The 21301-nt window shown below is 57.1% G+C and overlaps 7 protein-coding genes across 7 annotated transcripts; 3 read left to right on the top strand and 4 right to left on the bottom strand.

Moving 5' to 3' along the window:
• Window positions 1–1802: 1802 nt before the first annotated feature.
• E0L32_001423 (uncharacterized protein) lies at window positions 1803–3909 on the top strand (the record flags this gene model as incomplete). The annotated part of the gene is made up of 7 exons (XM_031135501.1): window positions 1803–1845; window positions 1940–2062; window positions 2131–2242; window positions 2317–2521; window positions 2574–2729; window positions 2831–3282; window positions 3345–3909. The coding sequence occupies 7 exons, from the start codon at window positions 1803–1805 to the stop codon at window positions 3907–3909; spliced, it is 1656 nt and encodes a 551-aa protein (XP_030991937.1).
• Window positions 3910–5181: 1272 nt separating this feature from the next.
• Window positions 5182–7137, bottom strand: E0L32_001422 (uncharacterized protein; the record flags this gene model as incomplete). The annotated part of the gene is made up of 4 exons (XM_031135499.1): window positions 5182–5389; window positions 5467–5779; window positions 5856–6618; window positions 6685–7137. The coding sequence occupies 4 exons, from the start codon at window positions 7135–7137 to the stop codon at window positions 5182–5184; spliced, it is 1737 nt and encodes a 578-aa protein (XP_030991936.1).
• A 2529-nt stretch (window positions 7138–9666) lies between these two features.
• Window positions 9667–11022, top strand: E0L32_001421 (uncharacterized protein; the record flags this gene model as incomplete). Its single annotated transcript, XM_031135498.1, has 3 exons — window positions 9667–9852; window positions 9923–10652; window positions 10721–11022. The coding sequence occupies 3 exons, from the start codon at window positions 9667–9669 to the stop codon at window positions 11020–11022; spliced, it is 1218 nt and encodes a 405-aa protein (XP_030991935.1).
• Window positions 11023–11231: 209 nt separating this feature from the next.
• On the bottom strand, window positions 11232–11965 carry E0L32_001420 (uncharacterized protein; the record flags this gene model as incomplete). The annotated part of the gene is made up of 2 exons (XM_031135497.1): window positions 11232–11905; window positions 11956–11965. 2 exons carry the CDS (start codon window positions 11963–11965, stop codon window positions 11232–11234), a joined length of 684 nt encoding a protein of 227 aa, XP_030991934.1.
• Window positions 11966–12558: 593 nt separating this feature from the next.
• E0L32_001419 (uncharacterized protein) lies at window positions 12559–13353 on the bottom strand (the record flags this gene model as incomplete). Its single annotated transcript, XM_031135496.1, has 2 exons — window positions 12559–13196; window positions 13290–13353. 2 exons carry the CDS (start codon window positions 13351–13353, stop codon window positions 12559–12561), a joined length of 702 nt encoding a protein of 233 aa, XP_030991933.1.
• A 1004-nt stretch (window positions 13354–14357) lies between these two features.
• E0L32_001418 (uncharacterized protein) lies at window positions 14358–15314 on the top strand (the record flags this gene model as incomplete). The annotated part of the gene is made up of 1 exon (XM_031135495.1): window positions 14358–15314. One exon carries the CDS (start codon window positions 14358–14360, stop codon window positions 15312–15314), a length of 957 nt encoding a protein of 318 aa, XP_030991932.1.
• Window positions 15315–18673: 3359 nt separating this feature from the next.
• On the bottom strand, window positions 18674–20290 carry E0L32_001417 (uncharacterized protein; the record flags this gene model as incomplete). Its single annotated transcript, XM_031135494.1, has 3 exons — window positions 18674–19942; window positions 20037–20162; window positions 20243–20290. 3 exons carry the CDS (start codon window positions 20288–20290, stop codon window positions 18674–18676), a joined length of 1443 nt encoding a protein of 480 aa, XP_030991931.1.
• Window positions 20291–21301: the final 1011 nt, after the last annotated feature.

Below are 21301 nucleotides of genomic sequence, written 5' to 3'. Positions count from 1 at the left end.
AAGATGACCGGCTCCGCGCTGTCCCTAGCAGCACTGGCATGCTCAGTCAGTCGCAGCCGGATCCGGACGACTACTCCGTAGGCTGGCTGACTTTGCTTTTTCCCTGTCCCGTTTTTAATCTGACGGCTGGCTTCTCACGCCAGCGACAAGCACCTTCGGAAGAAGCAAGGAAGTAGATCCTACAAAGACACCTACCTAGAGGGAAGAAGACAAACAGAGAATACCAAACCAGGCGAGCTACTGCAGCCACGACCGCAGGACCATCCCACATGCGCGTGGCAAGCCGCCCTCGCATCCCGAGCCATGTGGCCGTGGAGCAGCTCGACCACCTAGCCTGCCCGCTGCGAAACCACCTGAGCGGCTGGAAAGAGCGCTGGAGCCAGTAGACGTCAGCAGCGGTCAATAGCCCGCGGACAAATACCTGACCCCCCTGTCGGCCGCTTAGCCAGAGGTCGTTAGCTCGCTGCATCCACCACGTTTCGCCCACACTCTGCTACCAACAGATAAGTACGTACAAGCAGTTACGGAGTAGGTACACCAGCCACTCAATCCCCCTCTTCCCCCTCCTTCTGCCACCACCTGTGTACTCCGTAGAGATCTCTTGGCAGCTTGTCTTTGTTGGACATTGGTGATGCGAACCTTGGGAGAGGTCTCCTGCAATGACTAGCTAGCCGTTGTTAGCAAGCTGACTTTAACTTACCTACGCAGCATGCACCTATCCATTGATCTCCAACGGCCAAGCAGACAAGCGAGGAACATTTTCCCCAAACCTGCAGTCCCATACTTCGTAACTACAGGCAGCACCCCCCAAAACTGCAAGGACGGCCCTGCCAGTGCTTGAATCCTCCCCACTTGTTTCCACCAAAACTACAAGTACAGAACCACAGCGATCCAAGAGCATTTGAGAACCACCCAAAGGGCTGGCCCAGTGTGCCAGTGAGGTCTAGCAGGTCTAGACTAGCACCGAGCGAGGCATAGATAGGTACTTTACCGCACGCACGCCGACCACGCACCCACCCATCACTGCTCGTGGCCGGCTTGTCCTCCTTCAGGTCTCAGGTCTCTCGGGAACTCAGACTGGGGTTGAACTCTCCCACCCCCCCTTCTCTCCAAGACCGGCTTGTGAAAAAGACCCCTGGTCCTGGTCCTTGACTTGTCTTCCCTATTCCCAGAAGGGCTGCCATCCCCTGGTCAAGTTGGCAATCATTACCCTCTTCACTCACGCCCCGAGCCTTCTCACAACCCCGTGACTAACCCCCGTTCACACACACGCTTGACAGCAAGCTGCCAGCCGGTATCCAGAAACTTACCTTTCTCGTCATCCTTTGATCTTTTCCCCCACTCCTTCTCGACATTCTTCGCAGTCGAACCTCCGCTGCGTGCCCTGCTGTGGTGCCCTTCTGAACCCGATAGACCAACCCGTTGCTTTAAACTTTCGGTTCCGTCATCGTTAGCCAACAACGGGAAACGCTCGACCACGCATTGCCTGCCTGCCCGCCACCTCACCTAGCTCTCCACCCCCCTTCTCTCGCGCTACACCGACCACACGCAAGAGCGCCTGCTGCCCGCAGCATTCGACATCATCTCGAGATTTTGGGCAGGACGCGGTGCATGGCCGCTTGCTGCCTCCAATCCCATCCTCCCGCCACCCCACCTTGAGGTTGCGACGGCCGCCCTTGCTGATCGGGAGCAAAGGATGTGCTGTTCGTCTTGATGACCACCGGGCTCGATTGAACAACGGAGGACCTTGATACACCCGAGCGGCCTGTCCCCTTGCAAGGTGTTTGTGGAACGGCTTCACCATGGGAAACAGCCAGGGAAAGCCCGTTGACCTGGACGGCGAAGGTATGGCCCCAATGAGCAACTGGCCCGTCTTGGCCCTTGGTCCGAGAACCACAGGTGATACGTAGCACGACTTTGGCTGACTGTTCGATGCTAGTAAACCTGAATCACTTCCGTCTTTTGCGAGTCGTCGGCCGTGGCGCATTTGGCAAGGTGCGCATCGTCGAAAGGAAGGACACCGGCTTGTCATTCGCCTTGAAATATATCAGGAAAGATGAAGGTATGCATCGGGTCCTGATTACCCCAGCTAGGTCGTACAAACGGCTGACATCTTGCTCTCTGCTCTAGTTGTACGGTCCGAAAGTGTGCGGAATATCATCCGAGAACGTCGTATGCTCGAACATGTCAACCACCCTTTCATTTGCAACTTGCGCTACAGCTTCCAGGACATAGAGTATATGTACGTCGTTGCCTGACGACTCCCTTCTGAGGAGCCTTCTTTCCTAAGGAGATTGCGCTAATCTGTTGCTGCAGGTACCTGGTAGTGGATCTCATGAGCGGCGGTGACTTGCGATTCCATATTTCTAGGAAAACGTTCACGGAAGAAGCTGTGAGGTTCTGGATTGCCGAGTTGGGCTGTGCTCTGAAGTACATCCACGGACAAGGCATCATCCATCGGGACGTGAAGCCCGACAACGTTCTACTCGATGCGGACGGTCACGTTCATTTGACGGACTTTGTAGGTTGTTTCGTCTCCTCGAGAGAAAGACTATCGCTAACGATTCGCTCAGAACGTTGCCTCCGATGTGGTCCCCGGTAAGTCTCTTACCAGCAAGTCAGGTACACTGGCCTACCTTGCACCAGAGGTGTATGCCGGACGAGGATATGATGTTCGTGCGGACTGGTGGTCGCTGGGAGTGACTTTTTACGAATGCATCTACAACAAGGTAAGTGTCTCTCCGTCAATATCATAACCCCGCCCTTTGCTCGCAGCAGGCACCTTGTCCTGCAGTTCGCGTCACGCCTTCATGTTCTAACCATGTCATAGCGGCCATTTGAAGGCAATTCCGAGTCGACGCTGAGCCAGGTCGTCCAGCTTGCGAACCCCAAGTATCCTGTGACATCGCCTGCAGTCTCACTGCTGTGCCTCTACGCCATCAAAGATGCTTTGGATCCCAACCCCGATAAACGTCTGGGCCACACTTGGGAGAGTTTCATCAAGCACGACTTCTTCCAGGCTATCGACTTCGTGGCCCTGGAAAGAAAGCAGATCGAGCCAGTCTTTGTGCCTTCAGCAGACAAGACGAACTTCGACGCCACCTATGATCTTGAAGAGTTGCTGCTGGAAGAGGCACCCTTGGAAGCGAGGGCGCGGAGGCAGAAGCCACGCGAGCGGTTGAAGGACGATGCGACGGACAAGGAGATCAGAGAAGACGAGCTCTATCGCATGATAGAACGGGACTTCCAGCCTTTTGACTATACGGTGGCTGCGTACAAGAAGTATGTCACTGCACTTACTTTCTCTTGTTGAGTTTTTCGCTGACCCTGGACGCCCTTTACAGGATGACGGAGCAGGCAGAGCAGCAAGCAAGCATGCCGCAAGAGGGAGGTCCGCCACAGGCCCTGACGACCGACGAAGCGACGCCGGTGATGCCGGCAGTGAACGGCGTAGCACAACCAGGCCTCCAGCCGGCGGGCTCGTCGCAGGATGGCAGCCCAAAGTCGGCCAAAGCGAGACCATCAAGCAGTCATGCCAGGCGCCACCCACCGGGTCGACCGCCGCCACTGCCGCCATATCCGAGCTCATATACGAACAATCTGGCCGGCAACGCAGACGGCGGTACGAGGATCGGCAGGGTCGGCGCTGTGAGCGGTATCGTCGTGGAGAGCCCGACGGGAGGGATGCAGGTCACGCTCGACGGCGGCGGCAGCTGGTCTGACCTGGCGCGCCAGGACGCTACGCTCCCGACCGACGCAGCGGGTGTCGCCAACGACGGCAACAAACAAGACTCGTCGTCCGGCGGCGTGTTTGGGTTCCTGAGCCGGAAGAAGGGCCGCGGCAACAGCCCCAAGCCTAAGGAGCGTGGCGTTCTCGGAAAGGAAGGCGCGAGGCAGGTCATTGGCTAGACCAGCTCGATGCATGTCTGTCGTTTGTGGGTGAGAGAGAGAGAGAGAAGAGAGAGAGAGCTGCTGCTATCCCGCCTCGTGGACAAGCCGTCCCACAGAGCGTTTGGGGCACATATATACTTCTTGAGCCCAACCCTCTGCCAACCCCGTTGTGGAGTGTCTTTAACAAGGGGGGCCCTTGCGTTCGCAAATGGGCCCCATGGTACTTGGAAAAGGACCAGGGACATTGCGACCTGCCCGAGTGAACCTGCACCGGCACAGACATGGCCACCGAGCCGAGTAGCCTCATTGAGAGAGAGGCCTGCTATGCATCACGGCCGGGGTGGGGAGGGGGAACGATCTGGGCGCAATTCCGCACTGAAGAGCGGTTCAGAACGAAGACGGGGAAAGATGCGGAAGGGCATCGTCAGATGCCAGGCAACACAACACACATAGCTCGCCAGCAGGCTCGTTTTTCACCGCTCACTATAATAGAAAGACATATAAGGGTGATAGGGGGAGGCTTGCATGACATCCCCTGCTTGAACCACCGGGGATCATGTATACACACACATTCTTGTTTTTTGTTTGTTTGTTTGTTTTTTTGGCAATACTTGCATCAGATACCACGGGGAACCAGACACGACGAGACACCGTATCAGTAATCCCAATTCCAAATCTATATGGCTTTCATTTAACAAGCGCATTCAGTTGAATATGAAACGACTTCTTTTTCCCATGTCGGTCATCTTGTGTAACTTGTGGTTCATGCATGTCCCAGACAGACAGACACTGCAGATCAGCACTCTGGTGACACAAGTTTAGAATTTGACATCATTTTGATTCCGTTAGCCAACAAGTACAGTTAAACATACAGGGACCTGCTGCAAAAAAGACCGTAGAGCGAGTTCTGACCATTTCCGTGAAACCAACCATTGCTCATCACATTGACCAAAACGAATTGCAGATAGCACCGAATTGTAGCTTAACCAAATCAGAAAAAATGAGACTGAGAGTAGATGTATCTCCAATGTTTTCCTCTCGTCATTAAACGCCGAGTCCCAATATCTTTGATGGACGGGGAGCAGTGTCCCTATTTGTGTTGTGGTATGCCACCACCCAGGCCGACCGGCGTAACCAACCAGCACCCATAAAACACCATGGCCGTGGCGAGATCTCGTCGCTCACGACCTTTAGAGTGAACCCACAAGGACGATAAAAGAGGCCGTAAAGTGTACATTGAAGCGCAGCAGGTCTGTATCAAAAGACAAATCGCCTGTCTGGACCACTGCATCACGAGGTAGTGTTCCCCTGTGCTGCTAATTCACGCTGCTTTTCGGCTTCTTCTGGGCAGAGGTACTTCTTCATGACGTGGTTGAAGTCCTTCTCGCCGATGACAGCTCCATTTCCGGTACACTTGGCCTTCTTCTGCAGGTCCGAGCAGAGTGCGTCGAGATCGAAATCGCCGGTCTGGACCTTCGGGCATCCTTGCAGTCTCTCCCTGAGGTCGAAGTCAGTAAAATTGAAAAAAAAGAAAGAAAGAAAAAAAGGTCTATAAAGTTGCAGCCAGGTACGTACCATATCTTTGTGCAATTCATGAGGACTTCGGGGTCAGCAACAACATCGTTATCCGAGTTCTTGGCTGCATCGATCTGCGCAATCAAGTCTGTCTTAGGTGCAGGCGCCACTGGACTTGGTGCAACGTTGTACGGCGTCAGGAAATCCATGTCAAAAGCATCGTTGAAGAAGCTGTCGTCAAAGCCCGTGGTGGTGATCAGGCTGTCTTGAGGCTCACGGTAATTGCCAAAGAGCTGCGGATCAAATTGGAAATTATTTTGGGAGGCAAGCCAGCTGATATCATTTGAGTCAATGTTGGCAAAGTGGCCCGCATCTGTCGGTACCGATGTCAGCATGTGAGAATCGTGAAAACTGGCCTCGGGCCATATCCGGCGAGTCTTCTCGCTTACCTGAGGTTGGATTGAAGCCTGTCGACTGCTCCTCGCCAATAGTTGTGAGTGTGTCTACTGGCTTGAAGCCCATAGGTGACTGAGTGAAAGGCTCGGGGGAGGTGCCGCATGATGAGCTCGGCCCTCCGTTAGAGTTGGAAGATGCTGAAGGCGAGCTCGTTGAGGCACCGGCCAGGCTGAAAAGGGAGTTCTTGTGGCTGCTGGTGTCAGAGACACTGGCGATGTTTTGGTTTGTCAGTGGCGGGCTGAAGATGCCAGAGAACTTGGCAAGGTCGTCCCTGGTCTGAGAGTCTAGCCCACTGCTGTAGTTGGAGTCGCTGGGGCTTGGTTTGTTCGACGATGACTTTGTCTGGGGGCTGGTGGCACTGTTGGCTGAGTTCTGCCTGGTTGCTGACTTGGCGGAAGCAGCACCGCCGTTTACGCTAGCGCCCGTGGAGGGACCCGGTAGCTGCCCAAACTTGGGAAACTCGAACTGAAAGTTGACGTCCGCCAAGTTGTTCATCATGGGATTGCCAAATGTATTGCGCTTGGCGGTGGTTGCGGACAAAGCCGACCGTGGGGCCGACATTAGGGACAGCCTCTTCTTGTACTCGTTCAGCTCGACAGTCATCTTCTCGACTTGAGCACGAAGCGCGCTGTTCTCGGTGGTGGTTGCTTCCGATGCCTTTTCCAGCTCAGCCACCTTGGTCTCCAGGTCCTTGAGATGTTTCTCCTTCCGTTCCCTGAAGGCTCGCTGCGCTGCTCTGTTCTGCGCCTTGCGTTTCTGCAATGCCGAAGAGTGTTAGTAGAGGGCAACACTCGAGTATCGATTAGATGGCCTGAGACTTACCGAACTTGGCTCTGAAGTAAGCGGCTTGCGTCCGGGTTTCTTGGGGACCTTGTCCGATCCTTCCCGCCTCTTGGGTTCGTTCACCTCATCGTCCTCGTCATCAGGGTGACTTCTCTTGTCGGGAGTGTCGTCAGCAGCCGGAGAGCCGTCGGAGGAGGAGGCCCCAGTGGCAGGCAGCTCCTCTACGCCATTGGACTGGGCTCCGTTGTCAAAGGAAAAATCAAAACTGGAGTCGGCTCCGTCAAACGAGTAGTCGTAGTCCAGGAAGGAGCTATCATTGAGACCACCGTGCGGATTCGTCTGCTTCAGAGGGTCTGACGACGTGAGAGCCGAGGGATCTGTGGTCGCGGATCCAGCACCAGCCACTCGGTTGGAGTTCAGGGCAGCGAAGAGCAGATCTTGCTGCTGCGGGGTGAGGACCAGGTCGTGGAGAGGGGTGATTGTGCTGGTCATGATGACGGATCGACGAGCCGCGCAGTGTTATATTTGATACGATTGAATTGAAATGTGAAGATGAGGACTATGGTACGGCGCCTCGCGGGGACGACTGGCAAGCCTCGACGCTCCTGGGCCTGATGTGTGAACAGTCGCGAGGTGGCCTTGTCGAGCGAAGAATGACAAAGCAAGGGAGTTCGGATGTAAGACGGGTTGTCTCCGAGGTGCTGCTTCCGAGCGAAGCCCTCGAGAGGCTCAATGCCAGCAAAGTATTGATTAAAGGCACAGGTCGAGAAGACGAATGTCTCGCAGTGCTGGCGTGCAATGGAAAGATGTGGTTTGACGCAGTTTCCAAGGATGCCAGGGCTAACAGGAAGGATATGGTATGGGTTGAAGGTGGCAAGTAGGTTTGGGGGGTTGGAGAAATGTTGTGGCCTTAGAGGGTGTCCTTTGCTGCCTGACTCAGACCAAAGAAACGGGGCCACCGTCCCTCCTCGTCGGTGTTTTAAGAGACAAGACAGACCTGTCAGCCCGAATCCGCTCTAGATTCTGTTCCAGCAGCGAAAAGGGCGTAAGACAAACGGGGGGAGGGAGAGGGAGTGGAGACGGCGATCTCTCTTCTACAGTACCAAGCCCCGTCCAGATGCGATGCGATGCCGGCGATGGAAGCCTGTCTCGCGGCTCAGGACAAGCAGCAAAGTATGGTATTATTTCGATAATTTAGATTTCACAACACGCAAGAACAGGATAGACAGAGACTCGTCTAACCAGGAAGGGGTCAAAGCAGGAAGGATGCGAAGTGCAGCGAGGTAGTTCGTCTAGGGACGTTGAGGCGGAAATACTGGGGATGGGGATCTGGGCTACCATGGGAGGAGCTGGTCCCGGTGGAATGATGGCATGGTGATTTGGGAGGGGGGGGGACAGAAAGGAGGGGTTCTCTCTAGAAGAAAGTCGATTATTAATTTGTCAGCATCGCAAACCTGCAAGAGACAGAAAAATTAGCACTGAGCCAAAGCCCGCTAGCAAGCCCAAAGCCCGGCTGATCCACCAGCCCTGTGCTTGCTCTGCGTGAAAAAGGTACCTCCGGGCCTAGCACCGAGGACTACCGGCTCCACGGCCGACTGGTCAAAGCCCACGGCACCTACCGATACCGTTGGGGGTACATACATATCTGATGGCAGGCTTATCTATCCTTACCCACAGAGACGAGCCACACATGCTACGAAGTACATGGTCGAACAGTTGTCGTCAGACCTCATGGACCTCTTCCTGCCTGGTGGTCTCCTCAGATGACCAGACTGCCGCGTCGTCCTGTCCGGCATGGCCATCCATCCCGCAACCCGGTGTGACTCTTTCGATTCCCCTTGCGGGCCTTACCAGATAACGAAGCACTATTCGTGACCCCTGTTCCAACATCCGATGCGGTTTTGGTCCCTGCATTTCTCTACGGGGACTGGATCCGTGTCTGAATCGATGTCTACTTGATGGAGTGGACACGAGCCTCCTGTGTCAATATGTCTTCGTTTCTTGGATGTGCAAAGATGGCGTCGGGCTAAGAAAGCAAACCAAGGACCGAGTAAATCGTTTGCATCATCCCGCATGGATGGAGCCATTCCACTTGCCAGGCAAGGGACCGCATCGATATGCAACGGTTTTAGTGATGTCCCCGAGCTCGATGACCGCGGTTTCCGTCGGAGGTTACAAGAACTCACAGCCGGCCACTTCACTGTAGGCCAATCCTCAATCCAACCCCGTAATCTTTGAATTTGCCAGGTATCAAGCTTTTATCTTCTTCACAAACGACTGAGGTCGATGGAAGACACGGCAAGTTCTCCCGAAAGACGTTGAAATGCACAAAGGTTGGCCCTCCAGCCCTACCTACCAGCCAAAGTCCCACTCCAGATTGCTAGCAGCACCAACGATGATTGAGTCTCCATACGCAATCTGAACTGGGCCCTGTAAGGAAAAAGGAGAGCGAGCCAGAAAACCAAAGACAAGTACAAGGCAGACGGCAGTATTTCAATTCCCTTTCCCTTCGAATCAATATTGAATGGCCATATGTTTGAGCCGTGAAAGCTCCCAGCCTACAAATATGGGGTGTACTTCGTACGTACAAGAAGTTAGGTAGGCGTACGTCGTAGTTGATATCCAGTTCCCCGCAATATCTTGGGCGCAGACCATTGGCTGCTCACGGCCAGGGGCCATCAGGCGGTCTGTACCACTAACGAAGTAGCCTTGGCGCCCGTGCCCAGGGTCTCAGCAAACCATCTGGACATGCAAGCCATGCTCTCTCCACCGACGTAATCGTAGCCCGTGCTCTCCATCGCAACATTGCCCGTCTTCGACTCGTGCACGTCTATTCGATTCCGCCTTTGCACGACCCGACAGCTACCGCACGGCGTCGCAAGCAACACAGACACACAGCTTCTGCAAAAGGGTCAATCGCGATTGCCCGAGAGGCGACGTCGTCATTCTCGCGAACACACCCAAAACACGTTGAACAGAGGCGCCCAGCTGCTCCAAGGCTAGCGTGGCGAGTCACGCAACATGGACTTTGCCTACGACCACATCGTGGAAGAGACTCTCCCCAAGGACCGGGAGGGAGAGTCATCTGGCAAGCAGCCAGAGGCACAGCAGAGTCTGAATGCCGAGTTCCAAGCTGCTTACAGTGCTTTCTCTTCCAGCCCCTGGGGGGCCAAGATTGGAGGCTTCTTTGGCACCGTCGTCAAGCAGGTAGGTCGTGATCAGCATCAACAGTAGCCGTGCCCCTTTCTACTACCCGCGCTGACATGGACGTGCACAGGGCGAGTCCGTGTATCGAGAAGCATCCCAGGAAGTGACAGCTCTGGGACAAGATGCCTCCAAAGGCATCTCGGACCTCCGGGCCTCCCTTGTCAACCGGACTAGGGGCATGTCATTGAACACGTCTGCCGCAGAACAGTCGGCCGTAGGGGAGAGCAGCAAGGATCAATCTGAGACGACGCCCACTGCGAATAAGGAAATGACGACGGACGAGGCTATCAAGGAGTCGGAGACCGTCCTGTCGAGGCTCAAGGTCGAGGCTGCCAAGCGACTCAAGGACATCCAGAAAGCTGAGGATGCCGCCGACGAAGCGCTGCTCAAGTTTGGCTCCAACGTCCGTGACTTTCTGCGTGACGCCATCAAGATTGCACCGCCCTCAGGAGCACAGGAGCAGGGCAGCAGCACGGTGCTATTCGAGAGCAAAGATGCATCCGGCAAGCGTGTCATTCATACGTCGCGCTTCGATGCCCAACTGCACGTCATCCACACGAATACTGAGAGTTTCGCAAAGGACCCCTCGAGTGAAGAGTTCACCAACTGGACCAAGGATTTCGACCTCGACAAGAAGACGACTGACATTTCGGGTGATTTGTCCAAGTATCCTGAGCTAAGGACGACCATGGAGAAGCTGGTGCCCGACACAATCCCCTACGCGGATTTCTGGAAGCGATACTACTTCCTCCGACACGGCATTGAAACAGCGGAGGCTCGACGACGAGATCTCCTCAAAGGTTGGTAACTCTATTTGATATGTCGATCTATCAGCACGTATGTGAGACTGACTCTGACTCTTTTGTAGCCGCATCTGCAGAGGAGGAAATCGGCTGGGATGAGGATTCCGATGACGAGGCCGGCCCCAGCAAGCCGACCAAGCCTGACCGTCCCGCCTCGACCGAGTCTTCCACGACTATCCACCCTCCTCGCGCCCAAACTCTTCTGAAGCCGTCCGAGCCCCGCAAATCCAACGATGAGAAGTCACAAGCTGACAGTGAGGCGAGCTACGACGTGGTTGGTGCGACATCTGGCGTGCCGAGCCAGGCTCCCAGCAGCCCCAAGGAGGCGCGCAAGGACGACGAGAGTGACGAGGAAGACTGGGAGTAGAGGAGAACGATCCCGCCGAGATGTTCTTTCAATACTTGGATGGAATTTTGGCAGGCGTTGATTCCGGTTGGGTCCTTTGACTTTTCGATTTCCCCCGAGCACATAGTCCTTCCAGACACGATACAACTCGCCGAGTGCTCCGTAGATAGCCCATGTTCTCGATGACATCTCGAGGCATATCTTGAATATAAGCTCCTCTTCTTGGACGCTCACCTCTTCTTCCGCGTGACCTTCATGAACCCGTCCTCGTCGACCTCTGGCGGCGCTTTCTCCTTGGGCGCCGAGACCAGCGCCGGCGCCCCGTCCATGTCCACGTCGCTGCTGCCCTCTTCATCGTCGTCGTCCTCGTCGTCGTCCTCGGTGTCCCAGTCCGTGTCCTGGTCGCCCCCTTGTGCCTCTTTGAACAGGCCCGTCACCTTGGCGCCCTTCTTGCCCTCCCACCGCTGGCGCAGCGCCTCGACCTCCTTGAAGACGCCGCGGGAGCACTCGCGCCACAGGACGAGGATCTGCTCGGCGACGTCGTAGGCGCTGCCGTCGTCGACGACCGTCTCGAACTCGTCGTCCATGACCTGCAGCAGGCGCGACTCGACGTCGCAGAGCAGGTCCTCGTGGGCCTGCCTCTGCTGCTGCGGGGTGGTGGTGGTGCTGGTTGCCATGGCGGAGCCGATGGCCGGGAAGAGCTCCGAGACGCAGCCGGCGAACCAATCGCGCTTGCCCGCGGCGTCGCTGCCGCCCAGGCTGTTCTCGACGGCGAAGGTGAGGACGGGCCAGAGGTGCAGGGACAGGGCGATGCCCTGCTCGAAGTTGTTCTGGCAGGTGTCTGTGCCGCGCAGAGCGGTTAGTGGTCCGCCTTGGGGTGGGACTTTTGGGGGGGGGAGGTGAGCTGTAAAAGATGGTTCGTACCTGGTGAGGGCGCACTTGCGCCGGCTGTACTTGAGGCCATATCTGCAGAGTCTGAAGGACTTTCGAGGTGCGTGCGATTTCGTTTATTTCAGAGCGCCTCTTTCAAAGTGCCGCCTGGACGAAGTCTTATTAGTGGTGATACTGCAACTTTTTTTTTTCTGCTTGGGTTGCGGGGTCCCCACGATAAGATAAGGCGGATGTCCCGCCGCCACCATCACTGCCAGATGCCGGGGAAACCCCAGATGTTCAGGAGCCTGAGTTCGTAACTGGACCATTGAAGACAAGAAGAACATTTGGAGCAGGGTGGAGGGGAACTTCAATGTCAGATCAGGGCAGCTAGGTAAGTATTGATCCTACAATCGGAGCACCTCAAGCACAAACATACCCCGCAAGAGATGGACCACAAAGTCAGATATGCGTTGTATTCCAGTATACCAAGAATGCTGAAGTCAAGAGTACGCCCGCCATAGTCTTCCTCTTTTTTATATATACCGATATGATAGTGGTTAGTTGAGATGTAGCCTTGCGGCCCGTATCCAAAGACACATCTTGTCATTGCCCAAAATCTGCACTCCGCCGCACAATCAAACTTCTCTCTCCTCTGCCTTGCCCCAACAGCACCCCTGCCCTCCCTCATGACGACCCGTTGGTGGCCTCGAGCTTGCCCTGCGTCTTCTCCAGGTACGTCACCATGTCCTCGATGGTGCAGACCTTGAGCCCCCACTTGCGCGCAAAGGCGACGCACTGCTCCCCGCGCATCATGCCGGGCGCGGTGCGCACCGCGCGGCCCGCGACCTCGCCGCCGTCGTCGACGAGCTCGGAGATGGCGGCGGCGGGCCTCTTGCCGGCCAGCAGGCACAGGTCTATCGCGGCCTCGGTGTGGCCGCGGCGCTGGCGGACGCCGCCCGGCGCGGCGCGCAGGGGGAAGATGTGGCCCGGGCGGCGGAAGCTGGCCGGGGTGGCGGCCGGGTCGGCGAGGGCGCGGACGGCGAGGGCGCGGTCGTGGGCGCCGATCCCGGTCGTGACGGACGGGTCGGCCGAGTCGACGGAGATGGTGTAGGCCGTCGAGCGCGGGTCCTCGTTGGCGGCGACCATCTGCGGCAGCTCGAGCTCGGCGGTGCGCGCGGCGGGGATCGGGGCGCAGATGAGGCCCGAGGTGTAGCGCACCATGAAGGCCATCTGCTCGGCGGTGCAGCCCTCGGCGGCGATGATCAGGTCGGCCTCGTTCTCGCGGCCCGGGTCGTCGAGCACGACGACAAACTCATTGTTGCCTGCAAGCACGTGCGAGACGCATGATGCGGTTAGTCACACTTCTCCGAGGGGGCGCAAAAGGCGGAGGGAGGGAGGGCAAGGGGCAGGCGTACGAAAGGCCTCGACGGCGTCGGGAATCGAGTCGAACTTGGACGCCTCGATCGTTGATGAGGGCATCTTGAAGTGCGGGTAGTCCGTGTGTGTGGTTGTGGCGGCGCTGCGAGCGTGATGCGGCGGTCCCTCGGCATAAAAAGTTCAGGGTCGTGCGATTCCGGACCCCGTGGGCTCGGCTTAGCGAAGCGCAGCGAGGTAGCAGCACCAGTGAAAGTCCCTAACGGATGTGCCACCCTCGGAGATACTCTGTCGGCAACAATATGCTTTCCGGACTTGACGCCCTGTAGAGGCAATTGAGCCAATTGAACCGTAGACTGGGGATTCGGAGACCCGAGAAGGAGTGCAATCGTGATTTTCGAGTTCAATGGTGAGGTTTTTGGTGTTCTGATGCCAGAGGGGGGGGGGTCCTGATTTCTGACTTGACTCGGTCGTGATTTTAACACAGTAATTCCTGGCTTGTGATTAGTTAGTGAAAGAACGGGCTCGTTCAGGCTGTCGACTAGCCTCACAAATACAGAAATACTATTCGACCAGTCGTAGAAGAATGAACAAGTTACTTATTCCTCATTCATCAAGGATTGAGATATCTCCATGTACAAGTAGTCCAGCAATCCCGAGTTACATAATCCATGGTCCAACCCGCCGACCTTGGGCGAACTTCCCGATGAGTCGATGACAGAGGCTGACAAACACCCGCCCCGATCGCCAGGATTGCATCGCTGGGTGCTACCGCACGACTGATCGGAGTCATTCCTAGAAGGCCCAAATGCTTCCATGCTTCCGTCGGCGGGGGTGCACATCCGCCCTCCTCCAAGTAACTACTTGTACAAGCGAACCCGCGCGGGCACCGAATGAGTCTAGGCCAGGGCTGTTCTGTGGCACCCTGGGCGCCCCCCATGGTAGGGCCGAGACGCTAAAAGAAATTCCGGGAGCTTGCATGTGGCGCACCTAAGCTGTACCTACGTCGGAACTGGGGAGAACGGATCTGCATGTGCAAAAAGGGAACCCTTCCGACTGCACCAGGTGAAGCTCTGTGTTGGGAATTGAGAGCCCACCTCTCTCAGAAGATGTCATCACCATGGTCAGCCGCCGCCGCCAGGGCCGTACGCCAAACACCTCGGCTGCTCAGGTCGTCATCGTGCAGAGCTCGACGCACTCAACAAGCGCGATGGATCACCACCACGCCATCCCGCCGCTCGGCACCGGCAGCTGGACCAGCGGCAGCAGATAGCACCTCCTCCTCCTTCTCCTCCTCCTCCTCCTCCTCTTCCTCCTCCTCGTCAGTAAACCCGGACCAGATCAACCACTTCAACACCCTCGCCGCGACCTGGTGGGACCCCTACGGCTCCTCCCGCGTCCTGCACCTCATGAACCCGCTGCGCCACGACTTCATCCGCGACTGCCACGCCTCCCAGCCCGACCCCCTGCCCGCGGGCGCCAAGCTGCGCTACCTCGACATCGGCTGCGGCGGCGGCATCTTCGCCGAGAGCGCCGCCCGCATGCCGTCCGCCGCCTCCGTCACCGCCATCGACCCCTCGCCCGAGGTCCTCGCCGTCGCCCGCCGCCACGCCCGCCGCGACCCGGCCCTCGCGGCCCCGAAGCTGACCTACCTGCACGCCTCGGTCGAGTCGCTGCCCGCCGCGCAGCAGCAGCAGCAGCAGTCCTACGACGTCGTCTCCCTCTTCGAGGTCGTCGAGCACGTCACGGACCCGGCCGCCTTCCTCGAGCGCTGCGGCGCCTTCGTGAGGCCCGGCGGCTGGCTCGTCATGAGCACCATCGCGCGCACCTGGGTGAGCTGGTTCACGACCAACTTCCTGGCCGAGGACGTCCTGCGCATGGTGCCCAAGGGCACGCACGACTGGCGCCAGTACATCAACGACGACGAGCTGCGGGCCCACTTTGCGAAGCCGGGGTGGAACAGCCCGCGCTGCATGGGCGTCGTCTACGTGCCGGGCCTGGGCTGGAAGGTCGTCGGCGGCAGCGAGAAGGTGGGCAATTACTTCTTCGCCGTGAGGAAGGATTGATTGTCGGGCCTGAATGTCTGTTATCCTCGTGAGGGCCGAGTCGGAACATGCCCCAAAAAGGGGGAGAGTATATGCATGTATTGCTTGTACATTAGAAATAGTGAGAGTCTCCAAGGTTCATCGAGCTGTACATTATTGTATGATAAGTCGTTGGCTGGAGCCATCTATAGAAAGTGTGTAGGCCGTGTACTTGTATCTTTTGCAAGAGGGCGAAGGAAGTAAACCTTTGGAGGTCCAACACCATTTTGCGTTATCAAGCGGGCGAGATCAGAAAACGCCATGTGTATTTGGTTGAGCGAGTGAAAGTGGTCTACGAGGATTTTACTACCATATCCATAGAGATAGAAGACATCTTTTGGTCTGGGCTCCAACTAGCATCGTCCAATTCTCATAACACCTGGTGAAAGAACATCCCATAAGGTTGATCAAGGAAAGACAAGAAGAAAAAAAAGGGGGTCTCATGAACCAAGGCTCGTACACAGTTTGCTCATTACATGAGTAAGACGAAACGAACGGGGTAGTGACACACAACGTATTCCCGGGAGGGTAAAGGGGGGGGGGGGGGGGGGGGGGGGGGGAAGGAAACCGAGGAATTGGACAGACAGAAAAACGTATAGTGAAGAAAGACCTAAGACGGCCAGGTAGCACCCTCGTACTTGAGAGGAATTCTATCACCATGGGAGTCAGCCCCTGGAGTTCGTTCGTGCGTAGGCAATGGCATCGACACTTGCCTGTGGTCCCCATAGGCATTGGGCAGCGGCTGGCCGGGGGACGCCATAGTGTCAGCAAAGTAATTCACCTGGTGTCCAGTCTCCAGGTACCCCGGGTGGTGGTATCCTTGATACATATCAGCTTGGCCTGCACCGGGCGCACCGAACGACGGCCTGTGACCTTGTCTTTCATGCCTGAACACGGGGGCAGGGAGACGGCCGTTGCATTAGTACTTGTTCGACGAGTAGAGGAGCAGCTCATCGTAGCGGAGGCATCTCACAGTTCTGGAGGGCAGTTGTCCACGGGGCCAGACGCCTCCTGGTGATACCCAGGGCGGTTCGGGTATATCGGGTTGTACCCGTACAGGACAGTGGGAGAAGTCGGCTGGCTCGCTTCTCCGCCGCCGGGCGACTGCACCGCCCAGTTGTTGGACGACGCGCTGGCCCGTCTTTGGCAGTTGTACTTGGAGATCCCCCACTTGTCGAGTCTGGTTCGAAAGGCTCGAATCCTGCAATCCCGCCCTCCCACTGAAGTATGAGCATCTCATCTCGTCTCCAGGCTGTGAGGAAGGACAGAGGTCAGGGAGAAGAGGATGAGGAGCACGCACGAGGCCTTGAACTGGTGCTTGTCTTCCAGGATCTTCCTCACTTCGTGCAGAGGAAGGTTCTGTTCCTTGTACAGCCTCACAATCACATCTCGGTGCTTGTCCCACTTCTTGGTCATGGCTGCACGCCCGTTCTTCGAGACACTTGGGTCGAAGTCCTCAGCTTGTTGGTTTTCCTTGCCGTTAAGGGGTGACGCCGAAGCTGGGCAGAAGCTATAGAGGGTGTGGAGAGAATGGAAAGAGGAATGTCATGGGTTGCTGCCAGGAAGAAGGGGGAGGAGAAGGAAGATTCAGCCCCCAGAGTAGGAGAGAGGTCGCCCAACTTATATGCGAAGATGCGATGCAAAGTCGCGCAGAGAAACTTTACGCAAAGCGGCTCTCTTGTGCCCATCATGTCGGCCAGGGCATAGCTGAAGCGGATACAACGTACGAAGCCAAAGGGAGAGACGGATGGACGTCTGGTGAGGACTGCATACCACATGCTCCTCTCCAGACAGAGTCTTGATATTGCATGCTACAGCCGCAAGCAGCCACCCAGAGTGATCGCAACACTGACGATGGTGCTTACAGACGATCAAAAACAAGGCTGAGACGGGTGATTGGTCTGGATGCTTCTCCCAACAACATGGCTTTGGAGACTGCAAACTCCCATCGGATCAAGTGTTGAGCCAGGGCGGTGATGGGAATAGGTGATGTAAGGATTGGAGCCAGAGGTGACGGAAGATGGCAGCTCATGATGAGGCTGTAGCTTGCGCTCTGCTGTCCCGTCGTCACCTGAGATGGCACCTGTTCAGCAAGCGTCTTGCAGCAAGTGACGAACCAGTATCAGCCAGTGGCTGGCAGGACAAAGGAAAAGAAAAAGAAAAGAAAAGTTATCGCTGGACTGAATCACACAGCTCAACGGCTTACTGGGGTTAGCTCAACCCTCCCTCCTCCTTTGACGTGTTCAAATCTTCACCAAAGCACGTCTGGCGAGGCCCGCTCTCCCCCCTTTTTTCCCTGGCGTGGAACATTGGAACATGGACTGCAAACGGTACACGCAGGGCGACACATGCTTGTCGAATCAATTGTACGAGAAACGATTCGTTCCTACAGGCCCAGACGGTGCTTTGCACATGCATATAGAGAGCCGGTTGGTCAAAATCATGGTTGGTTCTGTCCAAGGAGGGGTAAAGTTGCCTTACTTGAGGCTGACTGGAAGCGGGCGGCTGCTGCAGGACGAGGTTTGCTGCAGGTGCGCCCTGCCATAGCTCGACCTGTCTCGCCTGGTGAGATGGATGACATGTAGCACTCCCCCCTGCACGAGAGAGGGCCTATTGGTTCAGGTCGCATGAAATTGCCCCGTTGGCTGGCTGGCAGCAAATCTGTGACCTGCCACGCATCCCGTGGACGACTCGCCCCGGCGAGGTGGAAAAAGAACAATTTCCCAGGCCAACGGCAGGACACGTGTGTAGTTCTCAGCACATCCGGCCCAGAGATGACCGGGAACAAGCTCTCGGGACGGGGAGCCTCATTATTGATCGGCATCATCCATTGGCCAATTATAAGCGGATGCGACTAGTCGTCGGGAAGCATCCAGCTCGGCCCGGTGAGCGGGTGAAGCAAGCGGGAGAAGGTGGTATCACAGCCCTTGTTGTCATCATTGCCATGGAAGAGGCCGACTGTTGTGGTCTTACATACTTGGAGCCGCCAGCGAGCAGGGCACACTGAGCCTGGGGGAGAAAATTGATTAATTAACAAGAAATACTGGCTAATAACTGCTTCTGTGTGAGGGCAAACTTGGCTCTGTCAGGACATCTCGTGCTAATGGGGGAGCACTCTCGATTTCCAAAGCGCGGCTGTGGTGAACGTACGTTCACGTACCAGGACACACACAATCTTTTCTGCGGGTGCAGGCTGCATGCACCTCGCCTCAGTCCTAACACAGAGTTTGAGCCAAACACGGGCAAAAAGGCCCCAGCCTGATGGTCTCCCTTTCTCTCACCGAAACTGACCTACCCCGCGCCGTAGCCTGGATCCCTCCCTCCTCCTTCTGCAAAGTCATCTAAGCAGCCGGCTGAGTCGTCTTCTTCTCGGCAGTCGAAGCGGCAAGCTCCTGCTCGCCCTTGGTCGTGGCCGCCACGGGCGACATCTCCGTCGGGCTCGTCACGGCGTGGCCCCCAGTGATGCCAGCCTCCTGCTCCTTGTGGTGCTCGGCCGGCGGAGTGGCGACGATGCCGCCCTCGGTCTTGAGCGCGTCGGCCTCGGCAGAGGTGGTGGCGAGCGGCGAGGCCGGCGTCTCCTCGACGCGCGCGGGCCCGTTGGCGCCGGCGACCTCCCTGATGACGGCGAACCAGCGGTCGGCGTCGGCCATGGTGTGCGCCTTGAACGAGAGCTCCGAGCCGCCGACGAGCTTGCTGCTGATCGACTTGCTGCGGTCCTTGCCCTTGACCGTGAACTTGTCGCCGTTGGGGCTGCCGACCGTCGCGTCGGGCAGGTAGATGGACAGCTCCGGCGTGGGGTCGCCGCGCAGCACGTCCGAGTCCTTGAACCCGTGCAGGAACCTGGACGGCGTGACGACGTAGTAGCCCGTCGAGTAGCCCCAGCTGAGCTTGTTGCGGCTCTTGCGCTCCAGGCTGCCCTCGATCAGCGGCTTGGTGCTCTGGTGGTTCATGTTGGGGAACTGGACCGCGTCGACCGTGCGCGGCGGGTCGCTGGGGTTGACCAGGATGTCCGCCCGCCGGCTGGCGAAGCCCTTCCACTCGAAGTCGGGCGGGATGCGCTGCACGCAGCCCAGCATGTCGCTGTAGAGCGCGCGGACGCGCTCCGCCTGGCCGCCGGCGAACTGGTTGAAGGCCTCCATCGCCTGCTGGAGCACCTCGACGACGTGGGCCTCGAACGTCTCAAAGTTGTTCTGCACGGCGATCAGGTCGTTGCGGTGGTTGTTCTCCTCCATGATCTGCTTGTGGAGGCGGTTGATGACGCCCTTGTGGACGACGTAAGGGTCGTCGTGGGGCGCCATCTTGCCGCCCGTCGACTCGAACGAGGCCGTCTGCTGCCCGAGGAGCTCGATATGCTTCTGGGTCGTGTTGCGGGCCTTGTCCACCTCCTTGGCGCCCTTTTGCGCGCCGTGGGCCAGCTCCTTGGCCTTGTGCTTGATCTCCTTGTGCAGGCGTTCGAGGATGGGCAGGACAGAGCCCTTGATGTTCTTCTCCGTCTCGATGTTCGTGTTGATGAGCGCCTGCGTGTTGGACCGCATGTTCTCGAAGAAGCCGGCGATGCCGCCTAGGCTCTGGTCGAAGTGGTGCCCTTCGCGCAGGGGCTTCGAGATAGTCTAGAGGGCCATGTCTCTCAGCATTCCGAGCTTTTCATCTCGTCGCAACAAGGCGCGCGCGCACGCGCGCACGTGTAGGCTGATGCTCTCGTACCTTGAGGACCTTCTCGTACTCCTTTGCCTGCTCCTTGTGGATCTTTTCCACGGCGCCCATGTACTCCTCCATGTAGCCGACGGCATGCTTCCACGCCTGTAGGCGCTCCGCAAGGAGGCCTGCGGTCTGTAGGGAACCGTCAGTCAGCAAAGCTTGCACGATTTGCGCGCATCGCGACACAACCGAACTGCGGGCCGGCAACTCACGCTGCTGGGGTCGGCATCTGGGATCGCATCCTCGCTGAGAGCGCTCATGTCTGTTGGGTGCCTCGAGGGCAGTTCTGTCGGGGACGTGGTAGCCATTCTCCTCGTCTCTGCTGAGATGGGGGAGTCCCGTCGATAAATCAAAGTGATCGGGGGGGTTATAGGGTCTGTGGGGGGGGGGGGACAAGGGAACCTTGGGAAACGAGGGTCGCGGGCACTAAGTCTTATATGATGTCTGTCTCTACTTGTAGAAGTAAAACAACTATACTACGAGCGAGCACGATGCAATTAAAAACTGCGCGCCGCCCAGACTAATGGGACGAGAGACGGTGACGTTGACCGCCCAACAGGGAATGGAGTGGGGTTGGCAGCAGCTGGACAGGGAGCAGGGAGGAGGGTGGTGCAGGGTGCAGCTTTGGAGGCGGCCTCAGGGAGGAATGGGTAAATGAGATGAAGCGTTTTCCATCCTTGTGACGATCAACAAGTAGTTACAGCAGCCAGGTGTGTGAGCGAGTCTTAGTCCCTCGGCTGATACAAGTAGATGGAGGGGTGGTGGAGTTGCTCCATTGGCCTCTCCCAAGTCTCTCCCAAAGAGAACACCAGACTGATTGATCCATGCCAAGCTGAAGGGAGCTTGCTGAAGGGAGCCACGGTCGCATCCATCTGTGCTCTTCTTCACAGGGAGAGGGGGGGACATCCGGAGACGCTAACGGTCGCACAGCAAAACACGGAACAGTTAAAAGCTTGCTTGCGACATGTGGTCGAGACCGGTCCCAAAGTCTATATCGTCATGAATATCATCACCTGGCCTCATGCAACCGATGCCGTGAAATGCAATGGCTGCCGTTCGGCCAGCGCTGTTTGCTTTAGCGCAGTGCTCTCCAGCAAGCTTTGGCGTCAAGGATGACGTCAAGCGGTGGTCCCTGAAGAGACGAGGCGCGCCCTAGCTAGAGGGGAAAAAAGAGATTAAGAGAACAGGCGCACAGGCGATAGGGTGGCGTGGTGTGTGTGGTAGGTATGGTGCGGTTTGATGGGTGGGATGACTGTGCTTCTGGATGCCAC

Source organism: Thyridium curvatum (genome assembly GCF_004353045.1).
Source record: "Thyridium curvatum strain D216 chromosome Unknown NODE_5_length_802575_cov_81.998223, whole genome shotgun sequence".
In the NCBI taxonomy this organism is placed as follows: domain Eukaryota; kingdom Fungi; phylum Ascomycota; class Sordariomycetes; order Thyridiales; family Thyridiaceae; genus Thyridium; species Thyridium curvatum.
This window is presented reverse-complemented; position numbering and strand designations above follow the sequence as displayed.